Source organism: Talpa europaea, assembly GCF_964194135.1.
Source record: "Talpa europaea genome assembly, chromosome: X".
NCBI classification, from domain to species: domain Eukaryota; kingdom Metazoa; phylum Chordata; class Mammalia; order Eulipotyphla; family Talpidae; genus Talpa; species Talpa europaea.
The window spans coordinates 7089139-7116330 of NC_140081.1; the positions used below are offsets into that span (position 1 = coordinate 7089139).

The 27192-nt window shown below is 46.1% G+C and overlaps 1 protein-coding gene across 1 annotated transcript; it reads left to right on the forward strand.

Moving 5' to 3' along the window:
• Window positions 1-27042, forward strand: GRPR (gastrin releasing peptide receptor; the record flags this gene model as incomplete). The annotated part of the gene is made up of 3 exons (XM_084258188.1): window positions 1-410; window positions 24777-25128; window positions 26653-27042. 3 exons carry the CDS (start codon window positions 1-3, stop codon window positions 27040-27042), a joined length of 1152 nt encoding a protein of 383 aa, XP_084114314.1.
• Window positions 27043-27192: the final 150 nt, after the last annotated feature.

The window sequence follows — 27192 nt, forward strand, 5'->3', positions numbered from 1 at the left end:
ATGGCTCGGAATGCTTCTTTCCCCAACTTGAAGGAGAGCCGCTGGGTGTCCTACAACGACTCCAGTGCCGGCGGGGAGCCCCCCACGAGTGATGACTGGCTCCACCCGGGGGTCCTCTATGTCATCCCTGTGGTTTATGGGCTCATCATTCTCATCGGCCTCGTGGGCAACATCACCCTGATCAAGATCTTCTGCACCGTGAAGTCCATGCGAAACGTGCCCAACCTGTTCATCTCCAGCCTGGCGCTGGGAGACCTGCTCCTCCTGGTGACGTGTGCCCCGGTGGATGCCAGCAGGTACCTGGCCGACAGATGGCTGTTTGGCAGGATCGGGTGCAAACTGATCCCCTTTATCCAGCTTACCTCGGTGGGGGTGTCTGTCTTCACGCTCACGGCTCTCTCGGCAGACAGGTAAGTCCTGCGTAAAAGTTGCCTTCTCTCCGAGGGGGGGAATGCCCAGGTGCCACGCTGGGATGGGCAGAGCGGTTGGCACGAAGGGAAGTCTTACTCAAACTCAGCTTCCCCTTCAGGCATGGTTTTGCTCTGGGGATTACTTTCTGAGATTGACAAGTTGTTTTAAGGGGGGGGGCAGTGAGAGGATGTCCAACACAGAAGGAGGTGGTGAGAGAAAAATCATCTCTGGAAACCTGAGGTTGAGGTGCATCTTCTGGAGGCGATCAAGTTAACATGGCCTTTCTCTAACTTCTCCCTCCCTGTAAAATTAATGGACCGGTGAGGTCAATGAAACAATCACACCTGAGGGTTTAAACCCTGGGCAAAAGCTTCTTAGAAGCAATTCAAAATCTCCAGAGAGCGAAGTCCTGTTGTATTTCTTCTGCAAAATATCCTTCCAGAAATCACAAAGAGGAGAAAATAGGCAGCTTCTCCTTGAAATTCATTTTCCTCGGACAGTTTAACTTTTTTCACAGCTGGTTTTGTATTTGGCTGTCTGTCGCTGAGCAGTTTGTGTGTTGGTTTGTCTAAGTATCTCAAGTGAAATCTAGCATTATTTGCTTTTTTTCCCCTAAGAAAGCTCCATTCAAGGTCGATTTCTAATTTTCATGTTTTTCTGATGTATTTCCACATACATTGCCTTTGGGGGGGGTCTCCTTTAGGGGAAGGGGCAAAGGAGGGAGCCCGATAGCGTGTTTTATTCCGGGAAATGCACACATTTGTGAAATGCATTTCCTGTGTGACAATATCGCGGAGAAATTCACATCTAGTCACTTTTATAAACATTTGTCAAGCATCTGTCAAGTAACAACCACTTGCTTGAATCAGCCAGCCAGGAAATATCTGCAGGTTGCTCACACAAACGGCCGAGCGTATCTTCTGTTCCTCTGAGCTCTAGAAATTGAACACAGTAATGAATAGGGTCTCAGGCACATCAGAGACTATATGATCAAATTAAGAAAAATGGGTACAATAAACCAGAGATGATAAATTCCTATTTTAAACCCAACTGGTTGTTACGCTGTTCATGCTACGTAAGGATCTGAGCGTGGACCCAGCAAGGCACAGAAGCAGCTCTGGAAAGTTAATACTCTGCGGAAAATGGCCCACATTTTAATACACCTGGTGCTGGATTCTCATTGTAGAGGAACAAACAGTCCCTAGGTGATCTGGCTTTGCCGAGTAATGGACAAATAAAGATAGTGCTATCAGGGTTTGTAGACATGTGTTTATACTTAGCTGCCTGAAGTTCACTGCTCAGCACACAGGGCACTTTCAAAAAGTGAAACAGAATAACCCAGAAATGAGGCTCGCGCCTCGCCCTCACTGCGGGGGTCTCTCCATTCCCCACACTCACCTCCAGCGCCCTCACCCTGCACACACGCCCTCCGCGGTCTCGTGTGTGGACTCGGGGCTGGCAAACTTGGGAGCTGGCAGAGGGCTGTGGCTCGTTACCAGTGGCCAAGGGAGCCCAGATTGAGGGTAATTTTCTTGATGGGAAGATGAGACTGTTTTCCGGCTTGGTGCGTGCGGTGGTGCAGATGGTGTTTACTGTCTCCCGGGGGTGGGACGTGGACCAGACAGGAGAGTGAGGGTGCGGAATGGAAGGCTGCAGCTGCGGGAGACTTCTCTGGAGTGTCAGAACGGGCTCTGGGAAGCCGGTTGGACCCCTCTGGCAGCTCCGGGGTGTTCTGTGTAAGTTGGGAGTTACTGCGGGTCTTTCCTGGGTTCAAAAATGAGGGTGAGCGTCCATGTAACTAACTCGTGTTTTGCTAAGGCTTAAACAAAAGCTGATGGATCACCTGAAGCACAGGTAGGGCATCTAAACGATTTCAACAAGAATAAGTATCGAGCTAGTTAAATAAGGTAAGATTATTTATTGATCTCATTTTTTAAAAGCTGTTGGAGTCTCAGAACAACTTCCTGAGGTTGGCAGGGCCAATATATATAAGACACATACACAGTATCTGTACTTCTCCCGGCTCAACGAGCTCTATCTGTACGAGAGGGAACAAGGGCACACACACAGCTCGATATGTTTTCGCCCATGTCAGTAAGAAGAGACCCGCCACGCCGATGGGGACACAGGACAGTTCCAGCACCCAGAAGGGTTTTTATTGCCGGTTTCAGTTAATACCCACCCCGGGGGCAGGCAAACCGGGGTTTAAACTAGTCTGGGTTCAATCGCCATAGATTGTTCTTGCCTGCTTTAATCTGCTGTGAATGGAGCCATACGTCTTCCACTTGGCGTCATGTCCAGGACAGCCATTCTCGCCGGCGCACGTCGCCACGGCCTGTGCTTTTTAGTTTGTTTTATTTGTGTTTTATAGAAGAATTTAATCTCCATGGAAGAATGCTATTCACTTTGTTTGATGTTACACACCAATTACTGGAGCTTTCAAAGTACAAGCCCAGTCTTCTATCAGGGTGTGTTCTTTTTCATGTGTTGGGTAGCATTTCACTGTATGAACCTACCTCAGTTTATCCACCCTAGTAATACTGGTGGACAGTGGTCATTTCCAATTTGGGGTGATCGTAACCTGCTCTGGAGAGGCTTATCCATGCTTTTCTGCAACGCAGTTTCTTTCTCTTGGTGTATACCTGAGAGCAGAAATGCCGGATCATACGGGGCATTTGCCTGGTAAATACTGTCGGAGTTTTCCTGAGTGGTCGTCTACATTGGGTAGGTTGGTAGAAGGGTGAACCAGAAGACCCTCAAACTGGGTGGTCATCGTGATCATTGGGGAACTTTACAAATACCCAGATTCTTAGCCTCCATCCTAAGTCTGCTGGATTAGGGTTTCTGAGGGTGGGCAGCAAAGGTCATGCTTCCCCGGCCCCCTGAAGCTGACCAGCAGAGCCCATACTCGGTCCCTCTTGTCCAAGGGAGACTTCAAGGCAATCCTAGAAACCAGAATTCTGGGTTTCAACAGCTGACAAATTGCAGATTTGCATTCAAGCCCCTTCACAGTGGGTGCCGGGTCCCCTTCCGTGTTTCTTCCCCTTGCGCACACACTGACGTCCTCACGTACACTTCTGGCTCCGCTTCCTTGCTCTGCTGTGTCCTGCCCACTCTCCGGAATGCTTTCTCCCTTCTAGGTGGGAGACTCTCCTCTCCCTCCCAGGGGATGTGTAGGCTGGAGACGGCCATCAACAGCCCTGCACTGTAGACTCTTCTGCCATTACTACCCAGATGAGGAAGCCGGACCAAGTCACTTAACTCTCTGACCTTAGTTAAATCACCTTTAAAATGAGCAGTTGAGCCAGATTATTTCTAAGTTCCCTTCAAGTTTTGAACTCTTGGGATTTTTATCTGTCATCTTGCTTCCCATTCAGAATCTGGCTCAAATTCCCCTAAGTTGGAACATTCTAGCCCAGATTCTCTGCCCCTTTTCTAAACATGAGGCTTGTATTATGTGAGGCATGAATTACCTTGTGACATCTTTAATCTTGCTGTTTTCAATATATATAATATATATATATATTTTAGACTCATGTATTCATTGCTTTAACTTTTTAAGTAGATTATTAAGAATGGTAAAGGAGGAAATTTCTTACATATTCTTATATCTTTTCACAGTGCCTCACATGATTTCCTATACCAAATGGATGAGCAATAAATATTGGTTAATTAAAATTATGGTTAATTAATGTATACTATTCTCATTCTTATTGCCCTTCTTCCTTTTTCTCGCCTGAAAGCTTACTGTTAAAATGTATTATTCAGTCAACTGCTTCTTATCTTTTCCTTTCTATTAGGCTCTCATTACTTGGGTAAATGAGAGAAAAGCTATTTTTTTGTGAATCAGTAAATAGATTCAGGGAATAAATAGATGGGTGGATGGATGGATTGATGGAAGGATGGGTGGATGATAGGGCAGATGGATCATCACAAAGAGGACATAGGATGATGGATACATGTGTGCATGATTGCATGGAGGAGGTATACATGGATGCATGGGTGTGATGATGGAGGGATGGATGCATGGCGGACAGATGAATGGATAGATGAATGAATGGATGGATGGATGGATGGATGGATGGATGGATGGATGGATAGATATATTTTTTGCACACTTGTCCTTCCTACTAGAGGCCCATTTCTGTGCTTGGTGCCTCAGTATTATGTTTATGGAATTTAAGACCTGAATTGGACCCTCGACAGGAAAAGGGTAAGGAGAGTTTGTGTTTTCCTTTCTAGTTTAAAGTTGGATTTAATGTTGACAGCAAGTGTTCCAATTACATTGTTTATGCTTCAGTATTATTATTCAGTGTTATTTCTGCTAAAATGGAGCTGGCAGAATGAATCCTAAGGACAGACATATACAACAATTCACTGTAACACAATCCTTCTTTGATTCCATGAACAAGACTGTTCATAACTTTCCCACTCCCTTGCCATTATGAATGTATGAAAAAACAGGAAAATGTCACATTTATGCAAATTTCTTGGAGTACAGATTCTCTGGATTCATTGCAAGAAATTTACAAGATAATGTCATTTCCAGCCTTTCCTAACACTACAGCTGCTTGGTCCAACATGGTAGGCCACTATCTTGTATAGTTATTTACATTTGTTTAAAAATTAAACTAAAAATTCACTTCCCTCATCACATCAGTCACCTGTCAAGTGCTTTGTAACCACATATGACTCCACTTGGACAGCACAGCTATAGAACATGTCCATTACTGCAGAAAATTCTACTGCTCAGTGCAGGAGAGCGTTTGCTGTGTGCCTTGGGGTCCAAATCTCCTTCCCAACACCCACGTTAGCAGCTCGCTCTCCTTGCAGGTCTCAGGAATTCCTCTGATAGGCAAATATCAAATTCCTCCCAACTACATAAGCTCCTCCTGTCTATACAGTTTCATCTGCTGGAAGGTCCCCAAAAATATAGAGGCAAGAACCAGTGCAGTCACCACTCACAGGCTTGGGGAATCTAAGCACCCATTGAGGTTCTGAGACCTTCTGAAGAATGATGTGGGACTCACTTTCCAGGTATGCATTGTGAACTTCTGTCTGATCCTTCCATCGCCAATCTGTCTCTCTAGCTTCCTGTCCCAGCACTTGGCAGAACGTAGCAGAAAAAACTCTGCTCTCCCTAAACTCTTCTCATTGTCTCCCACATGTGCCACTGGCTTCTCCCCTGTCTGACTTATTCCTCTTCCCACCTGGCCGGGCTCTATCCCAAATAGAGCCATCTGCCAAATCCTACCACTTCTTCAAAGCACAATTTAAGTCCCTTTCTTCTCTTTAAAAAAAAAAATATTTATTTTTTATTTATTTAGACACAGAAGAACTGGGGTGTAGGCCAAAGCTGTGGGGTGGGGGGTGAGAGGATTCACCAGAGACAGAGTGGGGCACAGAACAGGTGGATTGACTGAAATACACTGCTGAGGGGAGCAGCGGGCAAGACAGGAGAGGTCTGCTGTGCCTTGTGGGTCAGCTCCTTGGCTGGGGGTCGAACTCATGCCACAGTGGCTGGTGATAGCTTGATAGTGCTGTGACTTAACCCCTGCGCCACCAGGGAAGCCCCAAGTCCCTTATCTTCTATGAAGCAGTCCATGATCTTTTGTTTTCACTGATTTTTTTCCCTTTCCCAAAATGTTTTTGCCTGTATTGTTAATCAGTAAATTTCAAACCCATTCTAACTTGTATGACAGGTTGTGTGTGTGTGTGTGTGTGTGTGTTTGTGTTTTCTACTTTCTTTATTATATGGAAATCCCTTGGGGTCTGTGCCTCTAGGACACCTTGGTCCTCCTCACATCTAGTAGGAGGAAGATAACTACCGATTGATATTTCAGCAGCAACAAATAGAAGTCACCTTAATAGTCAAGCCCTCGTTTGACACGGCAATTGAAAAAGGTGATGGAATTTGGCTTTCTCATAAGTTCGGAGTCAAGTCAGACTAGGACCCTGCTTGCCTCATTCCAAGTCCAAATTCCTTAAGAGAACTGGGAATGGGCCTCCCTGGTGGCGCAGGGGTTAAGATGAAACCTATGAAGAAATCCGCAGCCACTGCAGCACAAGTTCGATTCCCGGCCGGCCAGGGAGAAACCCACATGGTGGGACAGATCTCTCCTGTCTCGCCCGCTGCTCCCCTAGCAGTGAGCTTCGGTCCGTCTGCCTGTTCTATTCCCCACACTGTCTCTGGTGAATCCTCTCACCCCACCTGTGCATCTCTGACCTGTACCCCAATTCTTGTATAAAAATAAATAAATGTTTAAAAAAAAAAAAGAGAGAACTGGGAATGTTTCTTCAAAAACCATCAAAACAGAGTCTGATTCCATTTTCCTTTTCTGGACAGTGGGAGCTGCTGGCCCCAAACCCACTGTTGGGAGAGCAGATCCCCTGAGAGACTGCAAGGTGGTCTCCTAAGGCCATTACCTCAGTGATTCCAAAGACTTACACTGTTCTAGAAGCCCAGCTTCACTGATTCCAGGGAGACTGGCACTTTCTCCCAAGAGAGGACTTAGCTTCATTTCTTGCAAAGCATCTTTTCCAGAATGTCCCTCTGTTGGAACAGTTTACAAGGCTCACCAGCCCACCATACTTCTCTAGATTCTGATTTTTCCGAAGCCCTTGCTGCCTCTCTGCAAGGAGACTTGACTGGTGTCTCCCCACAGGGAGGCTGTGCCGCAGCTGCTGCAGAGCTGGGAGGCTGGGAGGACAGGTGCGGTGGGAGTGGGCTTTCCCAGCAAGACTCTTTCAACTGGAGTGCCTTGGAGAGAAGGCAGCAAAGGACTTTGACCTTGCCTCTTGCACGTTATCTTTGAAAATGTTAGACTTTTATGTGATTAATTAAGTATCATATCTGGCAACTTAATATGCATGGAGGTACAAAAGAAAAACAAAACACCCCAAACCCAAACTTGATCATGAAACAGAGCAGAGCCTGAAAGGACTCCCTGGTGAGGTTTTTTGAACTGTGCTTGTCAATAACATCCTTTGAAAATAGATTCAATTTGCATTTCTTCACTTGTAGACCCTCCTGGTGTGTGAGGTTTGCATAAATTCTCTCTTAATTAAAACACATGTTTTGTAGACTAAAAGAAAAAAAAATTCTCCATCCCTCTTTTTCTACCTCCCAGCTATAGAACAAGGGTTTTGTTTACTACAGTTGTCTTTGAAACTCTGGTGGTTAGTGCCTGATATTTGCTGATTCTTAAGGGATTGCTGTTCATTTGACACTTTAAGCATCACGTTCGATAGGAGGTCCTCATTGCCACTCATTCTAAAGGAAACAGCCCCATTATTGCATCATAGACTTGTTTTCAGTTTGACTGAAATGTAATTCTCACACAGTAAATTTCTAGGTGCACATTTCTATGAATTCTGGGAAACTGTACCACCACCAGTAGAGAAAGCAGAGAACATTTCCATCACCCCACACATTTTTCTCCTGTTCCTTGGCAGTCTCTCGACTTCTCCCACCCCCAGATCCTGGCAACCACTGATCTTTTCCAGAATTTCCTCAGTGACGTCATACGGTGTGTGGTTGTTTGAGTCTGGCTACGTTCAACTCATGCCATTGCCTGTATCAGCAGTCTGTTCCTTTTTATTGCTGAGTATTATTCCCTGGCAGGGGTAAGCTACGGTGTTTGCATCCATTCTTCAGTTCATGGGCTTTAGTGTTGTTTTCAGTTTGGCGTGATTATGAATAAAGCTCTTAAAAACAGTCACACACAGTTTTTGTATGGGGCACATATCTTCATTTCTCTTGGGTAAGTGTCATCCAGCATTATTTTCTTGAGAATTATTTTGTGCATTTGTCTACTGTCCATCTTCCATCACTGGAATATAAATTCCCCAACAGGGAGACGCTCTCTCATTCATAAGCATATTCTTCGAACACTGGAACAGTCCCTAATATGTAGTACATGCTTCATACGTGTTTGTTGATTGCATGAAGGGACAGAAGCCTGAGGAAGGAACAAAGGAATGATTGGATTCTTGCAGGTCCTACTGAGTGAATGAATTATGGATTCTGAATCAAACTGTTCATTTCACTTGATGATTAGCAGTGACGGCACTAGATCAGTAGTTCCGACCCTAGATAACAAGACCTTAGCAGGGTTTTGGGAGACTGTTTGGGGGGTGCTTTTTAGAAAAAAAATAAAAGCAGGACTACGATGTTAGGAAGAGAAATGAGTGTTTTAAAATACTTAGAAATCATAGATTTAGAAATCACAGTAAGCTACAAATTGAAATAAATTGATAAAAGCCACAAACATGGCAAAATCCAGAAAAATAACATTATATTGATATCTATTAACTGCCTGGCGTGTGTCTCTCCTCTGCTCATTTCACGGTGTTCCATCAACCTCCTACTTCCTTGCCTATATTTTCCATACATTTTCCCCATCGTGCTTCTGTCTGGTCATTTTCAGCTCATTAATCTGCGCCAGCTGTCTTTAGTCTCCTTCTGACGTTCCACTTAATTCTTAATTTCAGTTATTGTTTACTACAATTCTAGAATTTCCATTTGGTGCTATCTTGTCATCTAATTTCTTGAATTAGTCCCAATATATTTAAAAATCCCTCCGTGGTAACTCTAACACGTGGAGCCTTCATAAATCTCTTTCTATTATATATTTGCTTCTCGGTGTGTTGGCCATTTTGTTTTGTCTCTCAGCAACTTTTGTTTGAATACCGGATTTCCTATATGAAGATTTATAGCTATTTTGAGCCTTGGGATGATGTGATCTTCCAGACAAGACTAGCTTTGGCTTCTTGGAGGTAGTTAGGAGGTGGCAGTATCTGTTTCTACTGGGGAGTGTGCACATTGGAGGCTGGTCTTGGTTTTTGTGAGAACTGGTCTATTTCTGGTTCCCCCTACTACTAGGGTTTACCTCATTGGGCATCTCAAGAGAAGGTAGGGGACTGTTTACCTTAGCGCCTCTCCTTGGTTGACCTTGAACTTCATTTATTGTTCCCCTTCATCTGAAAATAGCTAGAAGTTCTGCACAGCTCTGTTTCTCTACTGCCACTTAAAATTTGGTAAATGCCTTAAAGGGGAAAATGATGCTGCATAATAGCTTCCTCTCTGTGCGCTTCCTTTTCCTGCAGGATTTTGGTCCCTCAAATCCTGATTGCCATGGCATTTCTCTGATGTTTTCAAAGAGATTTTCTAGGTTTTCATGTCAGGGGAACTGGTCAGCACAAGCTAGTTGGCCAGGATCAGAAGTGGGAGATCCGCCATCACCTTTCTTGGAAACCTGACCTGCTGCCCTCCAAGCTACCTACATCCATGTACCTCTAAAGAGGAGCACAGGACTACTCAGTCCCACCTGTGGGAACAGCATTTAGAGACTCCAATTATCTCAGCAATTTTGAGTCAGAGATGTGAGCTCTGGCTAACATCAAAGAGAGTAAGTCAGGAACACAACTGATGCCTGCAGTGGTGGGCACTGCCAAGCATGTAGCTACATCGAAGCCTCTGGGATCATTAAACGAGGCCAGGACTCTTAGCCCAGTACACAGGAGCTAGGGCTGACATTTAGTTATGCTGTGATTGAGCACATCCGAACTCTCCTGGAAGGGAGAAGCCAAAATGTTCTTAAGGTACATTCTTTAAATTTTATTACTTTTTTTTTTTTTTCAACTATACTCAGACCAGTTGGCTAGGGGTAATGACTGAAGGTTACATAGGAAAGAAATAGGAGAATATATAAAATGTGGCATATATAGAAATGTATTTCCAATGTGACAAGAATTTTCCATGAAAATAATATGTCCACGTGACTCACTTATTTCTTTATGCCTTTACATATAAGCAGAATAGCTACAGGTCAGTGTGAGATTTTTTTCCCTGTGGCTGGTAGTTTTAAGTGTCTGTCACCCCAAAATATACGTCTGTAACATGGGGATTATTTTAGGTTAGTTTTAAGAAATAGCAGACGTAGGAGAAACTCTGAAAACTAAGTCAATTTCCCCTTTGGTAAGATACTCTTACATTTATGTGGGAAATCTCCATTTGTAAGGTGTCTCCCGTCTGTACCAGCAAAGAGAAGGACTAAAATCATCAATGGAGAAGGCACCGATACAACAGTCTTACTCTGGGTCACTGTGCTTGGCTGATTATCTCCCCTGAGTGCCGACCCTCACCCCTCAACATCTTTTGTCTTAAGCTGAGGTGGTATTTAAGTGGTAGCTGGGGCAATGTGGGGGAGTTACTCAGTGAGGAGTACGGGTTTTTACCCTTGTTTTTCTTCTGTTGATCTGTCTTCTGTCGCAGTGGATCTCAGCCAAGGACCTGGAAGAGAAGAGGGAAAATGATTTTTCCTCCCCTACAGGATCATTCCATCACTCTCTAAGGACTTTGCCTGGGTAGAGCTCATTTACCCAGCTAGATTTTAAATCTTTAGTGGCCAGGGACTTTTATATCCATAGAGCCAAGCAAAGCTTGAGATAGTAAATTAGTACTTAAATGTGCTGAGAAATTGACTAAGCGTTCTGAGCAATGAGTGCTTCATTCTGGAAGACCAATGGCAGAGGTCAGTGGCCTATTGTCTTCATTATCATAAATTTATTTAAAATTGCCTTGCAGGCAATGCCTTGTGAAACGGAAGCAGGGGCTGCTTCAAAGGGAACAACCGCTTTGGTGTGGACAGGCAGAGACCACCAGAATGTTGGTCACATTCACACCTTCAGCACACACAGGCCAGGGGTGATGCAGAGGGCCAGAGGGTATTTTCAGCTTATTGGGCTATAATACCTTTGTGGCGATCGCTCAACTCTGTGACTACAGCGGGAAAGCAACCTCCAGCAGGTAAGTAAATGGGCGTGTGTATGTTCCAATAAAACCTACTGATGGACACTGAAATTTGAATTTCAATTTGTATCATTTCCACATGATACAACATATTATATTGTTACCTGGTTTTGGATATTTCTTTCTATTTTTTCCCAACCATTTAAAATGTAAAACCGTCCTCATGGGCCCTATGAAAACTAGCAGGTTTGGCCTTGGGCCCGAGTTTGCTGTCTCCGCTGTGGGAGCATGTGCGTGCTTGCCGGGCGGTCATTTGGCAGTAAGAGTTTCCTGTGTAAAAGGAATGGCCCCTAGGGGACGCCATGACCCTGGTCCAGTCGCCCAGGACAGACTTCCTAGGGAGATAATGAAGAGTCTTTGTGCATGTGTGATGCTTTAGGGCACAAGGCCCCATCACATCAACTCTTGGGATCATCAAAATTTGAGAGTCAAGTCAGTGTCTTTAAGCCTACTGCCTTTTCCAGAATGACCCAGGTTCTCTGTGATGCTGACAGTAGGTTAAAGGAAGAAAGTGAGAGAGTTCTGAGGGTTTCCTGGATTCCAGCTTCCTGTCGCTCAGTGGGGAAGTAAAGGTGGAGAGACACTGGGCTTCTGTTCCAGTGTGTCACCATCACGGTGCTGCTTCCTCTAAGGTTACCTTCAAATGCCCAAGGGGGGAATTTTGCTCAAGCTGGACCCCTTCCTCAGCACCCTCAGCCTGTCTTCTGGGCTACAAATGGCTAGAGAAATAGGAAGTGTTTGGGCGATCCCTTGGGAAAAGGCTAATATGATGGTGTCCAGAGATTTGGGCTACGTGGGCTTAATGGAAGTGTTTGGTGTGGAGCATGGCAGGGAAGAACGGGTTATCTTGAACGTCTTGAACCCATTGTCTTAAAGTAAGTCTTTACAGCCAGACACACTGAGAACACATTTCAAATTATATAGGGTTGTCGGAAAAGTCATGATGCATTTTTGCTTGAAAAACAGACAAAATATGACATGAGTTTTCCGACAACCCAATATACCTGTTCACTAAATAAAGTAGGGGCCTTCCTCGTGGCGCAGGGGGTTAAGATGCAACCTATGAAACTGTCTGCAGCCACTGCAGCACGAGTTCGATCCCCGGCCAGGGAGCTACCCACATGGTGCAGCAGACCTCTCCTAGCTTGCCCTCTGCTCCCCTCAGCAGTGTATTTCAGTCAGTCTGCCTGTTCTGCTCCCCACTCTGTCTCTGGTGAATCCTCTCACCCTCCCGCGCCTTTGGCCTGTACCCCAGTTCTTGTATGCATAAATAAATAAATAAACCTTTAAAAAATAAATAAATAAATAAAGTAGGCATAAAATGAACAAGTCATAGACCTCACTCTTAAGAAACTCATTGTCCTGATGTTATCATGAGCCAAGCGTCGTGTCCGTGACTGTGAGAAAGGGAACAAGAGACAGTGTGACTGAATGGCCGGGGCTCGTGCTCCTTTTAAGCTCCTCTGTTGCAAGTACAGGGTCATGTGGAAGTAAGGGCTTAAGAAAAGCTTTTTATTGCTAGAGTGCTCGTTTTGGAAGCGTATTAGGCACTTTGCTTCATTCGGGCACCACATGTTACACTGGAGCTAATCCTAGGAAGACTCCGTGAAGGCTAAGACGTTACCCTTTGGACCACGGGGTTCCTTGGAGCTGAATGCACACAGTGCCCAGAGTGGCATCCACAGAGTGCCCCCTGCTGGCTAGCGGGGTCATGGCCATCTGTGGGACAAATACTACATCCATTAAGCAATAACTCTCCTTTCACTTCAATTTTCTCTTTTCTTGTGAATATTTTGGAGGTGACATTTAATAGAGTCATAGCCACAGTGGGGATACATTCAAAAGCATGGGCTTTGGAGAGATGTCTGAGGAGGTTCCCTGGTTCTCTCTCATTGTCAGTCAGTGGCATGACCTTGGGGAAATCACTTTACAGGTCTGTTTTCTGATCTCTCAAATGAGGATAAGATATTCTACTTTTAATATATCATAGGACGGTTGTGCTTTTTTAATGATGAAATAATATGTGTTGACTTCTTCATGAAATGTTATGATTCCTAGATAAAAGAACGAGCATACCATTGGCATGATTGTTACTTATTTTCAAAAGGGAACGGAAAGGTTATCGTCAAAATCTCAACCAGCTAACATTCTAGAGGACAGTCGTTCCTTCTCAGGAAATGCAATAACCTTTTATTTTCAATAGTGCTTGCTAGTTTTCAAAGTGCTTTTGAAACACCTCACTTCGCTCCTCCTCACAGCTAGTAAAGTTGATCTCCTTGGTTCCATTTGGTGAGGGAAGAGGAGGCATTAAATCTCATGGTTGAAAGTCTGAACCCAGGAGCCAATGGCCTCTGTTCAGATCCTAGCTCTGTCACTTGCTAGCTGTGTGACCTTGGGCAAGTTATATAACTTCTCTGTGCCATAGTTTCTTCAACTGTAAGAGGCTGACAACAGCGGTCCCTACACCCTAGCATTGCTATAGGGATTCAAAGGGTTCAGTCTTGAAAGGTGTTGAGGGCTGCACCAGGCAGGTATATAAGTTTTTGTTAAGTTAAATAAATAAACAGAAGTAGCCTGCATACTTCTGCAAAAGTGCTGGAGGGCTCCCCTTTCCACCCTGTCCCTCACTGCCCCCCCTCACCTTTGCCAGGGTCACCTTCCCACCGAGCTAGGGGACCCAACAAGCTACAAAGTTGGGTCTCCATTTCTCAAACCTCACAAAAGTTTTTTTAAATAGAGTGCAGTTACATTTTTATAATGACTCATAATGACTCATATGCCATGGTGCTATTTTTGAACTCTAATGATTCTTATTTTAGAGGAAAAAAACACAAAATGATAGTACATTTATCAATAAGATAAATCGTTTTATTGAGATAATTTAGAAATCCTATTGTTATCCCCAACAATTTGATATATATTGAAAAACGGAAGTTGGCTCTGACGTTTAGTTTCTATATATATGTTTGCTAAACTGAGGACCTGGAGAAGAGTTGACCACATCCCTCGACGCCCGCCCCCCCCCCCCCCAGGTCACTTATTCCCAGGGCCTCCTGGGCTTCTCTGACTGAAGCAATCTCTGACCAAGGAAAGGCAAGGGGCAGGCTGAGCACCCCGGCATTGACGCCGGGGGACAATTCTTAACCCAAGAGGGATGCGTCGTTGTAAACACCCCAGCCTGGCAGTTCTAGAATGTGCTCACCGCAGCCTCGCGGGGGGCCTCTAGCGGGCCAGAGCGCCAGTGTCCCAGAGCAGCCGCCTTCCTGGCTTCCCACTGCCCTCCTACTTCCCCGCGCTTCCTGAAAATGCGCCCAAATAACCCCCTTGCTCAGAATTTCTTGTCTCAGGATCTATTTGGGGGTGAATGACGACTTATGAAGACAACTTTTGACCCAGAGTCTGTCTGCTTTCACCCGAGAGCACGCTCACCGCCTCTGTCCTCGTCGTCCGTCCCCGCTCCTGGTGAACCTTCCGGGCCCCACAGAGGATGGGCAGGCCGTGTCTGGCTACACTTTGCAGACAGGCTCTGTACATGTCCTTCAAACTTTCTGGCTCATGAGTTGCTGAAAAAGCCTGACAAGTTATGTATGTATGTCCTCCCTCCACAGCAGTTTTGAGGGGTGGCCTGGGAACAGCGCCCATCGGGGTGTCTGTCTACCCGCTGCTTTCCTTGGGCATTTTACACACACCCCCTGGCAGCCTTGCTACTTCATCCTGCTTGGACCTGTTTCACCGGCTTCTGGACAGGATCTGTCCTTAGCTTTGAAATTTGATCATCCTGCTGAACCCCATTTTTGCACCAAGGGTCAATAGTTGCCCCACTCCTTTTGCTGAAGCACAGCTGCTGGCACCCCTTCCCGTGGCTTATGCCAATATCTCTGTCCTTCTGATCCTGCAAGTGGCGGCTGCCAGTCTTCTGCCAGCCTGTAGCTTTTATTTTTTCAAGCAACAAAAAATTATTTTTATTTTGCAAAACACTCTTTTTAGGTTCAAATGCAGTGTTGGCAAGCTCGCGGTGAAAGGTGCTCTTTTATGTAACTGACAGCAGAGACATTTGTACCAACAATCTTTTTTCCAAAAAAATGTTTAGACAAAACCTCCTCCCAACCTTTGACCCACCAGTGTATGTTGCTCCAGATTCAGCGTGTCCACATATATGAATCTTACTGGAAAAAATAGAGATGTACACAGATTGATGAATAAGAATTCCTGTTATATCAATATAATTGTAAAACAATGAAACAAACTAAATGTTCACTAACATGCCATTTATATCTTAATTAAACTGGAACAGTATTCTATAAAATCATTTTTTTATTGAGGTGACATTGGTTTACTACATTGTATGTGATTCAGAGGCATGGGGTCATACCTCCTCAGATGTGTGGCCACCCCCCACCCCCGCCACACACACACACACACACACACACACACACACACTACCTACAGCCTATGACAGAATCCTTTGTAGAAGTCCTGGCTTCTAGGTCCCACAAAGAGGACCTCTTTAGGTCCTGAGGCTTCAAGGTCCAGCAGCAGGCCCAGAGTCCCTCCAGCCCTCAGGTCACCAGGAAGCTTGGGGTACCTACATGGGGGAGAGAGGCAGGAGATTCGCACAAGTGATTTAAGGAAGAACAGGGATTTTGTGTCTGCCTAGAAACAGTGCTTTCCTCACAGCTGGAGCAGGTGGGGAACAGACATTCTGCTCATTTTTTTCGTTTTCTTCCTAATTCCAGCACCAGGAAGCCCAGGTGGCCTGGTCAACCGTAGGAAGATCATGAAAGGAAGCAGGGGCCTGGGGGTAGGCTTAGGGGACAGCGCCTGGGCTCAAATCCTGCCAGGCCTTGGTTAAGTCGCTTCACCTCAGGATCCTCATAAGTAAAAAAAGCAAAGATAGGGCCTCCCCGGTGGCACAGCGGGTTGAGCGCAGCCCTGTGAAGCTGTCCGCAGCCTCTGCAGCGCGGGTTCGATTCCCGGTCGGCCAGGGAGAAACCCACATGGCACGGCAGACCTCTCCCGTCTCTCCTGCTCCCCTCAGCAGTGTATTTCGTCAGTTTGCCTGTTCTGTTCCCTGCTCTGTCTCTGGTGAATCCTCTCACCCTCCCATGCCTCTGGCCTGTACCCCAGCTCTTGTATAAATAAATAAAATCTTAAAAAAATAAAAAAGCAAAGATAGTAGCACCTGCCACATAGACTGGTGAGAATAAATAATGATGGTTTACCTCAGTGGTGGTGAGGTGACAGACATCTTTAGCGGTGTGACCCTGTACCTCTGGATCATATTATGTCGTCAAACCCTGTGACCTCAATAAAAAATAGTTGATTTTTTTTAAAAAAGTAAACTAACAAAAATCATTTAAACAAAGCTCAGAGCATAATTACCTGATTCATAGTAAATCTCTAATAAGTTTTCACTGTTACTATTGCTGTTGTCAACAGAATCAACCTCATTTGAAACCCAGGTACAGAATGGTCTTATTCTTCTGCAATCTGTTATAAGGAAGAAATTCCCACAGGTTAGTTGCACAGTAAGCCTTTACAGAAAATAAATATGTACAGGTCTGGCTGCCTTCAGCCCTTGCCTTGCAAATGTCTCCTCCATCTGCTGCAGAAATAAACAAAAAGTCCTTTCCTGGCAAATAGTCTTCCTTCTGTGACTACAGTTGAACTTGACATATGGGAACATGATCGCCTTGACTTTGGTCCGTAGTAAACAGCAAGTGACTGCTACGCATTCCCCTTCCCAGAGCATGCGCGCTCTCAGGGACGCAGTGGGCACCTGCACGTGAGAACACAATGGAGAATTGTGATTTTCAAACAGGGGACTTCAGGACTTGACTTCGGGTGGGGGGGGGTGGTCAGGCCTGTCTTGATCTCTCTGAAGAAATAAAGAACAAGAGAAAGAAAATTATGATTATCCTTCAAGACCTGGATCATGCGCCTCTGCCTTGGCCTGAGTCTAAAACTGACTCCCTCCTGGGGCAGGAAAGTCTCTGCACAGATCCTTAGAGAAAACCCCTGACCCCTTCGCTAAAATTTCTGGAAAGTGTCTTGTCGGAACACAAAGGAAATCATTCTGTATCCCTCTTGGGTTCTTGTAAGCTGGCAAATTATCAAACAAGCGTCAGATAAGAAAAACCAAAAAGAAGTTTAATAATAACTTATATAGCTCCTATGTACATGGGAGAGATCTGCCCTTTAGACACCACCTTAGAATAGCTCAGCTAGGACAGAACTTTGGGAAGGAAAAAGGGATGGTCAGTTAGGGAGGTGACTGCAGAAGGCACAGTAGACAAATGTATGCAGATTAAGTTCTGCCTTCTCCCTTGAAGAGACCAAGAGATTAGGGCTTCCTGAGACATGCATGCCCTGAGAGAGAGCAGTTTACATATAAACATCAAACCCAGCCTTTAGAGCCCCTCTCGGAGACTAAGTTTTTGTCAAAAGACAGATTTTTGCTCCCTTACAGTCTTCTGCAAAGATGGACCGCAATGTGGGCTTCACACCTTTCAGGAGAGGTGCAACCTGATCTAATGGCTAAGGAAGGAAAGTATCAAAATTTTTTACTTATATTGATGTTATTTCAAAGGACTGGATTAGAGATTAGTAATATGAAGCATCCAAATGGAGGCTCCCTCTCTCACTGAGTCCGCATCAGAATGTCACTTATATGTAGCTCGGGCAGCAGGCGTGGGGGGGCCACCGTGGAGAAGGTTCAGCCATGGCAATTTTCTCTTCCCCGCCCTTTCCATTTCTGGCAGGGAGGCACTGAGACGGAGGAGAGCCTGTGTGTGACCTCATTTTAGTTAAACTAACCTCCCCAAATGGGCAGGTGGCTTACAAATATTATTGCCAAAACAAAACAGAGCAAAACAAAGCCCACAGATTGTCATGATGATACTGAAATTGCAAGCCCAAATGAACACTATGACGATGACAGAGAAGACACCGTTCTGATAGGCGCTAATCAGATATGACACATTTGTTACATTATCACTATAATCAAAGGGTTGCCTATGAATAAAAATCAAATAAAATATGTAACACATTATTTTTTTTAAAGGTTTATTTATTTATTTATACAAGCACTAGGTACAGTCAGAAGCGCAGGAGGGTGAGAGAATTCACCAGAGCCAGAGCGGGGAGCAGAGCAGGCAGACTGACGAAGTACACTGCTGAGGGGAGCAGCGGGCGGCAGGAGAGGTCTGCATGCCATGTAGGACCCTCCTCCGATGGCCAGTGGCTGGGGAGCAGCCTGGGATCGAACCGGCGCTGCAGAGGCTGCAGGCAGCTTCGCAACCCAGCGCTCAACTGCTGCGCCACCGGGGAGGCCCTATATAACACATTATTAAAAATAATGTTATTTTACTGTGAGTTCACCTTTTTTTAGAATCTCTATTTTAGTGTATGTTTTCTCCCAAAGCTATTAATGAACTTCTATATAATAACCGCCCACGTTCAACAATTAACAGTTCCTAGATTTCGTTCTCGCTGTCTTTGTAGTTGTTTGCTTTGTTTTGTTTTGCTGAACTCTGGAAAGTAAGGTGCAAACATCCTTAACTCTCACTTCTAAGTATTTCAATGTGTTTCCTAAGAGCAAGAGCACAGTTCTGCATAACCCTTATGCCAGGATCACACCCAATGAGGTTAACAATAATTCCTTAACGCCCGCCGTATAGTCCATAATCAAATTCTCCCTTGTTCCAATATGTCTTTTATAGATTTTGTACAAATCCAGGATCAAATCAAGGTGTATGCATTACATTTGGTTGTTATGTCTCTCTCTCCTTTTCCCGTTTTATTAAAACATAATTGACAGGTAACATTGCATATGTTTAAGGTATACAACATGGTTTGACAGATGAATATGTTGTTACTTGTTCTATCTCTTTCCTTTTAAGGTAGAACAGTAGCTCCCCTACGTTTTTCTAAAACAATGATGTTGACTGTATTGACGAGTCCAATCCAGTTGTCTTGTGAACATGCCGGAATGGCTATGTTATGTTCTTCCCATTGCATCGAATCAGGAGGCAAGTGATCTCAGATTGCCCCGCTATTGGTGACGCTGAGTTTGATCAGGGCCACCGATGAATTTCATGGGCCTTTGACACTTTACCTTCAGGAGATCCTTTCTTCATAAGAAATGTTAAGAATTATGTTTTATGAGTATATTGGTATAATGGCAAATATAATCCCAAGTGGATTATATTCACTTTTTTTCTTCTAACTAACTTTAAAAGAAATTAAACCATTTTCCCCTAAAAGTCTCATGGGCCCTGGACCTTGTGCCTACTCTGCCTGATGGAGAAGTTGGCCCTGGGTTTGGCCACTTGATTGAAGGGGTGACCTCTAGATCGCCCCAAAATAAAGGTATATTATCCCCTTTGCATGTAGACAGTAATCTGTAGGGAGATTGTGAGACTGTATGTATATCCTGTTCTCTTAAAACCTCTCTCTCAATCGTTTTATCATCTTTGCCTGAGTCACTTATTACATAGATCAATGGACTTATCTCCTGTTCAGGGATGAGAATACTGAGGGGCAAAGAGTCTGTGATTTGCCTGAGACCATCAAGCTAGATGATGTTTACCCTTAGGAATTAGATTTCTCTGCTCCCAAGTTCACGTTAGAGCCCCCAGAAAACTGGACTATATTAGGAAGCATGAAAAAGAGCATGGAGTGACTTAGCCTAGAAAGGAGACCAGCAAGGGATGACTGTAATCTCTTTCATGCTTAAAGATAATGTTGGGCAGGCACCAAGGACCGGCAAGTTCTCCATTTGCAGGGTAATAGCTCATAGGGAGATAAGATTCCATAGCTCTGGATTACAGCCATTTTACAAGCCGGCTAATAATTGCCTCACATTTCTTCAGAAAAGTTCTTGGTGTTATTCTCAGGAGAAAATAAAGCCAATGTTTAATAGTCTTGTTGAATCTTATTAGGTTTTAGGATTCTCATTTAAATGCAGACAATGTATCAATTACCCTAGAGACCATCTAGTTCATTTCATTCTCTCTTCGCCTCCGTCCGCGCCATGTAGTGTGCTTTAGGGTTGTAATGGAGGTTTAAAAATATTGTTCGCCAATTCCTATTGACTTCAGTAGGTGAGTAAGGACAAATAAGGGTGGAAATTCTGGGTCTTTAAACATAAACAAACTGCCCATGTTTGAAATAAAGACACAACTTTCTGTGGGCAAAGTTTCCAACCCTGCGTGTGACAGCCAGCTACTTGTATTTGCCAAGAATCTCCTTGACATGTGAATCTTGTTATAGAGAATGTTTTTGAACTTTCCAGTGTTTGCATAAGAAAAATCAAGTGCAGGTGTTTTCAGAAGTGGCACACAATAATCTTGAGCCTGGGGTTTTCAGGACAGTGAATTTGGAAGAATGATTCTTACTAAGTGCATAAAAGCAAATCTGCCCTGTCTTGTTTGCGAGAAGTTGGAAATAAGGGGCATATTAACAAGTCACCTATTCTTAGCCATTTAGCAAGATATTTGCTGAGCCCCTATTTGGAAGTGAGTGGTGTGCAGAACAAGGCACCTGAAGCACCGTTAGTGATACGGAGAGACGAAGAGAGAAGAGGTAAACTGCTAATCTCGGGGGCCTCATGGAAAGCTAGCAAACAGCTCACGAGAGGGCATGGGAAGCTTAGAAGAGAAGAGTTGAAAATTCAGTCATGACAACATCAGGGTCTGGACTGGTCAGCAGAACCTGCATCCGCATGACACGTATGAGCTGAAATTTGAAGGGTACGATTCAGATGCCTGGTGGCTGGCAGCGGGCATGAAGGAAGTTGGGACACATGAAAGAGAAGGAGACCTGAGGAACAGGACAGAGACTCATCTGTCTCTTGAGTACAGTTGACAGCTCTTCCTGGGCTTAGCAAATAAGGGATGTTCTAAATCCCAGAATTAGTCTGATGATAACTTGGAATCCCCACCATCTGTCTAATGGTTCTAGATAAGGATCTTTTGTTGAGAAAGAACACAAGCCGTTGAGCCCCATGGGACTGAAAAAGGGTGGGCGATCTGTGAGATTACGACAGGAGATTGCTCACGCATTCAAAAGTAGCTCGTGGGCCTGGAACCAAGGACCTCTGCAGGCCTTAGCACCAGCCATCTCAGCTTCTCTTATGTTGCCTCGTTCTTTCTCTCAATCTATCTACGCTGCTTCTTCATCTTGCACAGCGTAAAAATATGGCCGTCCTGATCTGCTCCCCAATATCAGAATCTTTTATTTGTAGCATCTGTCAGTGACCAACATATCCTCTCTAGTTTTCAGTTTACATGCTTCAGAGAAAGACTCCTTAGTAAATGGGCAGGTGGTTCATTGGCTGGCTTAGAGGAGTATCACCCTGGTCCCACCAGCCGTCACTCCTGAACAGGAACCACTCAGTGGTGTCTCCCTGCATCGGGAGCTCCAGAAGAGGAGATAGACTGATATGTCCCATGCTTTGTAGCACCACCAGCTGTCCAGGGAACGCTTGCTATGGTCCACATACACATTTGGGAAATGCCTAGTCTGTTTCTCTGCCTCAAGGAAGGGTTTACCCTAAAGTTTTCTTCTGAAAGAGTTCTGTGGAATGAGGATAATAGCACTCACTGGTGGAATTGTCTAGAACATAAATAAGTTGCTATGTGCTGCGTGGCATAAGGCAAGCACTTAGTGTGTGGGATTTCTTCCATCCTTTGATATCTCATGAGTATTACACAACAGAAAATTGTTTGCAGTGCGTGTTCACTGATTTGTTTAATTGCACAAGTGATCTGTTAACATATCTGAGTAATTTAAAGCAAATCCTAGACCTTATTCTATTTCCTAGACATTAAATTAAGTATTTTAAGATACGTCTTTTTTTTTAATATTTTTTAAAAAGATTTTTATTTATTTATTTATTTATTTATTTATTTATTTATGCAAGCACTGGGTACAGTCAGAAGCGCAGGAGGGTGAAAGAATTCACCAGAGCCAGAGCAGGGAACAGAACAGGCAGACTGATGAAGTACACTGCTGAGGGGAGCAGCGGGCGGCAGGAGAGGTCTGCGCGCCATGTGGGACCCTCCTCCGGTGGCCGGGGAGCAGCCTGGGATCGAACCAGCGCTGCTGCTGCGCCACCGGGGAGGCCCAAGATATGTCTTTTTTTAATTTAAATTATTTTAATGCAATTCAGCAAAGTAAATGCAATAAATTAAAAATGTACCTTCAATTAAAGATACAAATTCCTTGCCTGCATTTAAACTAGGACTAAAAATATTTGGCATGACTAGTTTCTAGACAAAGTGCCAGAAGTAGGTAGAACTGCCTTTGAAATGTTTATGGTTTTTGTAATTGTTTAAAGTGAACTAAGACAAAGTGTGAATAAAAAAGCAAGTACACCGAAGTGGGACCGAGGTGTCCTGGCGCGCTAGATAAAGAAATCAGACCGCCAGCAATAAAAATAATTGCTTCTATGTCTGATAAAACTCTTTGGAGAATGTGACTTAGGCCCACAGCAGACCCACCGATCTCCTAGGTTCGATGTGCCATTCCTAGGTAAGTCAGGGACAGCTGGGGGACCGTGGGCGCTCTGAGCCCAGGGCACAGAATTCTTTTCCCTTAGTAACTCACTCTGCCTTCCTTGGAGTGGGGGAGAAAGTGAGCTGAGGGGTTAGGGTGCAGACATGAGTGGCAACTCAATGGCGGTTCCATCGACACGGAAGTTAGTGCTTCCTAGTCTCTGACGGCCCGGACAGGCGAGCGTGTCCGTGGGCAGATCACTGCTTCAGCGCAGCGTGTGTCCAGCAGCAGACACTGTCACACTTCTTTGGTCCCATCTCCTGTCAACTTCACACACAGCTGCTCGTGTTCCACTGAACAAACCTTTACGGCGTGCGTGCGCATCCCGGTGCTGGCAGATGCCAAGATGGAGAAGGATGCGCTCCCGGCCCCCCAGGCTCGTCACCCAGCGGGCTCTCAGACAAGTCCGCCCAGGTGGGTGTGCGGCCCAGTCTGCTAGGCGTTGTGGGGGTGTGTTGTGCGGACGTGGAGAGGCCCTACTCGGGCTTCCTTTGGAAGAGACTCAGTATCCAGTTGTGGGGACTGTGCTGAGCTGAGGCCTCAGCAGTCAGCTCCTTAAGGGTCCACCTCACCTTTCCTCATCTGGTCGTCCTCTCCTGGGGCCGTGCCTGCCCAGGGCCTGGGCCGGGTCATCACTGAGGTCACTCGCTTTAGGTGGTTCCAGCCCACGACCAATCAAAGGGGTGATACAAAGGCCTGGCCTTTCAAGGCGGGACTCCCCCACGAGACGACCTTTGCTCCCAAACTTCCCACAGGGCTGTGTAGGGTGACCAGCTCTCCCAGTTTGTGGAGCCTGAGAGATGTCCCAGGACAGGGAATTTTCGGTGGTAGAACTGGAATTTCCGGGCAAAGCAAGCCAATGGGTATCTAGACCTCTCATGCTGTGCCAAGCCAAGCAAGCTAGTTGCTCACCTGCACTGGTGCGGGCCGTGTGGGGTCTGCAACTAGGCCTGGTGGCTCCTTCCACCAACACTGCTTCCTCTCCTTTTTCCTTTGCCAGGTATCACTTCCACTAAACCTTTGGTCCTCCTGACTTCATCTCAGTGCCTGGTTCCCAGAGTTCTCCACCGAGACAGGGGCACATGTACCACAGAAACCAGAAGGGCGCTAAAAACCACAAGAGGGCATGAGCTGAAACAGATTACGAGGGCAGAGGAAGATTAATTGGACAATTAAGGGGATGCTCCAGTGTGTAACTTTTTCAGCAGGCATTCCTTCTGTAGCCTTCCACACAGAGACGAGGCATGTGTAAATATTCAATGAGTTAAGATCCCCTAACCTGCACTTGAATACTTAAAATGAAGGCTTTGCCCACCCAAAAGCCAATTTTCTTGTCCCCGTGTCCGTCTTTAATCATGCTTTGTTATGAATTTCTACAATTTTTAACAAATATTTTATTTATTTATGCATACAAGAGCTGGGGTGCGGGCCAGAGGTGGGGTGGGGGGGTGAGAGGATTCACCGGAGACAGAGTGGGGAACAGAACAGGCGGATCCACTGAAATACACTGCTGAGGCGAGCAGCGGACGAGACAGGAGAGGTCTGCTGCACTATATGGATGCAGATCTCTGGCCGGGGATCGAACTCAGGGCACAGTGGCTGGCAATAGCTTGATGGCCTTGAGACTTTAACCCCTGCACCACTAGGGAGGCCCTGGATTTCTATGATTTAAGAAGAAAAGTGAAAGGATCTTCAGCTATCCTGAGAAGTCTCCTTAAAATCAAGAGAGCATGTGGGTAGGATGTGACTGTTGGAGAAGGAAAGTCATGCTTCGGGCCAGGACTAGCACAAGCGAGGAGCTGGGGGCAGCCCTTCACGGCTCTCGCTGTCAGGGTTCGGTGAGTTCAGTCAGCACTTTGCACAAACCTGACAGTGAGCATTTCCTTCCTACAGCACGCAGGTGCCTGGCTTGCCTCGGCCTGGCCCGTGGGGTGGACTGGAACCCATAATAATGGCAGGCACCTCACAAAGAATGCCCCTCTTCCTGTCCCAGGTACAAAGCCATCGTCCGGCCCATGGATATCCAGGCCTCCCATGCGCTGATGAAGATTTGCCTCAAAGCCGCCCTGATCTGGATCATCTCCATGCTGCTGGCTGTCCCGGAGGCTGTGTTTTCTGATCTACACCCTTTCCACGAGGAGAGCACCAACAAGACCTTCATTAGCTGTGCCCCGTACCCACACTCCAATGATCTGCACCCCAAAATCCACTCCATGGCTTCCTTCCTGGTCTTCTACATCATCCCACTGTCAATCATCTCGGTCTACTACTACTTCATTGCCAAAAATTTGATCCAGAGCGCTTACAATCTGCCCGTGGAAGGAAATATCCACGTCAAGAAGCAGGTGGGTGCTTGGGGTTGATTCATTTCCTCCTTGGGGAGCTGACCCCTCGCATTTCTTTTCAATGTAGTATGTGAGTGATCGCGCCACCCAATGCTGCAGTTACAGGACATGGGTGATCTGTAGCCAGATGGCAAATGGAAGCTGCCAGCCACAGCCACTCAGGAACTCAGGTGTTCTTTGTAATCTTGTTTTATTAAACACCTAAGCGAGGGCAGGCTTAGGAATCTGAAAGATCTGAAGTATGGATTTCTTTTGCAGAAATCGCTGGAAAAGTATTGTTGGTGTTTAAAAACAAAAACATTGAGGCTCATAGGGGCATGACTTCTTTACCCCCCATCACAGCGCTGGGCATGGGAACAGGGTCGCCACGCGGGGACAGCGCAGAGGTGGCAGGACCATGAGGCCGTGGAAGGAAAAAGAAGTCATTGGCTCATGATGGTTTCAGTTCCAACCCAGGCCTCGTGCCTTGCCCTCTCCGGCCCCCAGTTATCATGGGCAGGATGGGGCAGCAGCCCCCATGCTGGGAGGTTCTTGGAGAACTACAAGAGAGCATATGTGTGGCCTGCAGTGCCAGAATGCAGGGTGCCCTCCACATGTCAGACTCCCCTCCCATCACCGCCTGGGACCGCCATCACCTCATCCTCGAGCAGGAATGATAGGACCCGGGGGCTCTGGCTGTCTCCTTTTTGCCAGTTCTTGCCTTCCGGTCCAGAGGGCAAGCGCGTGGTGTTTATGACAGAGAAGCAGGAAGACTCCCCTTCCATGTGTAATAAATGTGTAGCTGACGCCACTGAAGGCTTCACCTTTAAAGGTCATTTTGGGGGGGCTTCTGACTCAGCTGTGGGGAGAGAATGGCCAGGCTCAATGAAGCCATGTCCCTACTCACAAGAGTGAACATCATTGCACCCCCAACTTCCTTCACGAGAAAGCTGTCGTCCTGAGTGGTGGGGAGCACAAGTTGATGCTCAGTTCCCTCAGGCCGAGACCCTTCTGGTAGAGTCGAGTCCAGAAACAACCTGACAGTAACCAAAAGCAATCAGAGGGAGCTAGCTTGGTTTGGCCAATGAGGAAGAACAAAGCGGGTGGCTTTTCTGAGCATCAGGGAGTCAGAAAGACATGAAGTCCTGCGGCTGGGACGCTGTGCCCATGCTCTCCTGAGCAGAAAGAGGCCGGTGCAGGAGTGTCGTCCGCCGTCCAGTCAGGAATGTAGTGAACGCTGAGGCGCTGCTCCCACTGTTAGGACACAGTGGCGTGTCCTAACTGTGGTCCGCCTTGTGGTCTCCTAGGCTTTTCCATGTCTATGTTTCTGACTGGTTTTTCCTTTTTCTCCTCTTGCTGCTACATCTCTCTCACTTCTCTGCTCCTCTTGTCCTTCTCCTACTGAGCTCTTTTCCTGTAACCTTCTGAACTCACCTATTTCCCCAATTCTTCCCCCCTGTATTTTCTCTGTTTGAATCTCTCTCTCTGCATTCCTCACACCTTTTCTATTGGTTCCTGTCTCTCTCTGGGTGACTCTCTCCTTAGATCGAATCCCGGAAGCGACTTGCCAAGACCGTGCTGGTGTTCGTAGGCCTCTTTGCCGTGTGCTGGCTCCCCAACCACGTCATCTACCTGTACCGCTCCTACCACTACTCTGAGGTGGACACCTCCATGCTCCACTTCATCACCAGCATCTGCGCCCGCCTCCTGGCCTTCACCAACTCCTGTGTGAACCCATTTGCCCTCTACCTACTGAGCAAGAGTTTCAGGAAACAGTTCAACACGCAGCTCCTCTGTTGCCGGCCTGGCCTGCTGAGCCGGTCTCACGGCACCGGCAGAAGCACTACCTGCATGACGTCCTTCAAGACGACCAACCCCTCTGTCGCCACCTTCAGCCTCATCAACGGCAACATCTGTCACGAGGGGTTTGTCTAGACCGACCCTTGAGCCTGCCCCACCAGGGACCCCTGGCTTCGCTTTATGGCTGGTAAGGAACCCTCACATATGTCATCTCTGTGCCCTCCCAAGACCCTTCAGCAGGCTCGTGAGTGGTGTGGGCAGGATGAAGAGGCCCACGTGGGTCGC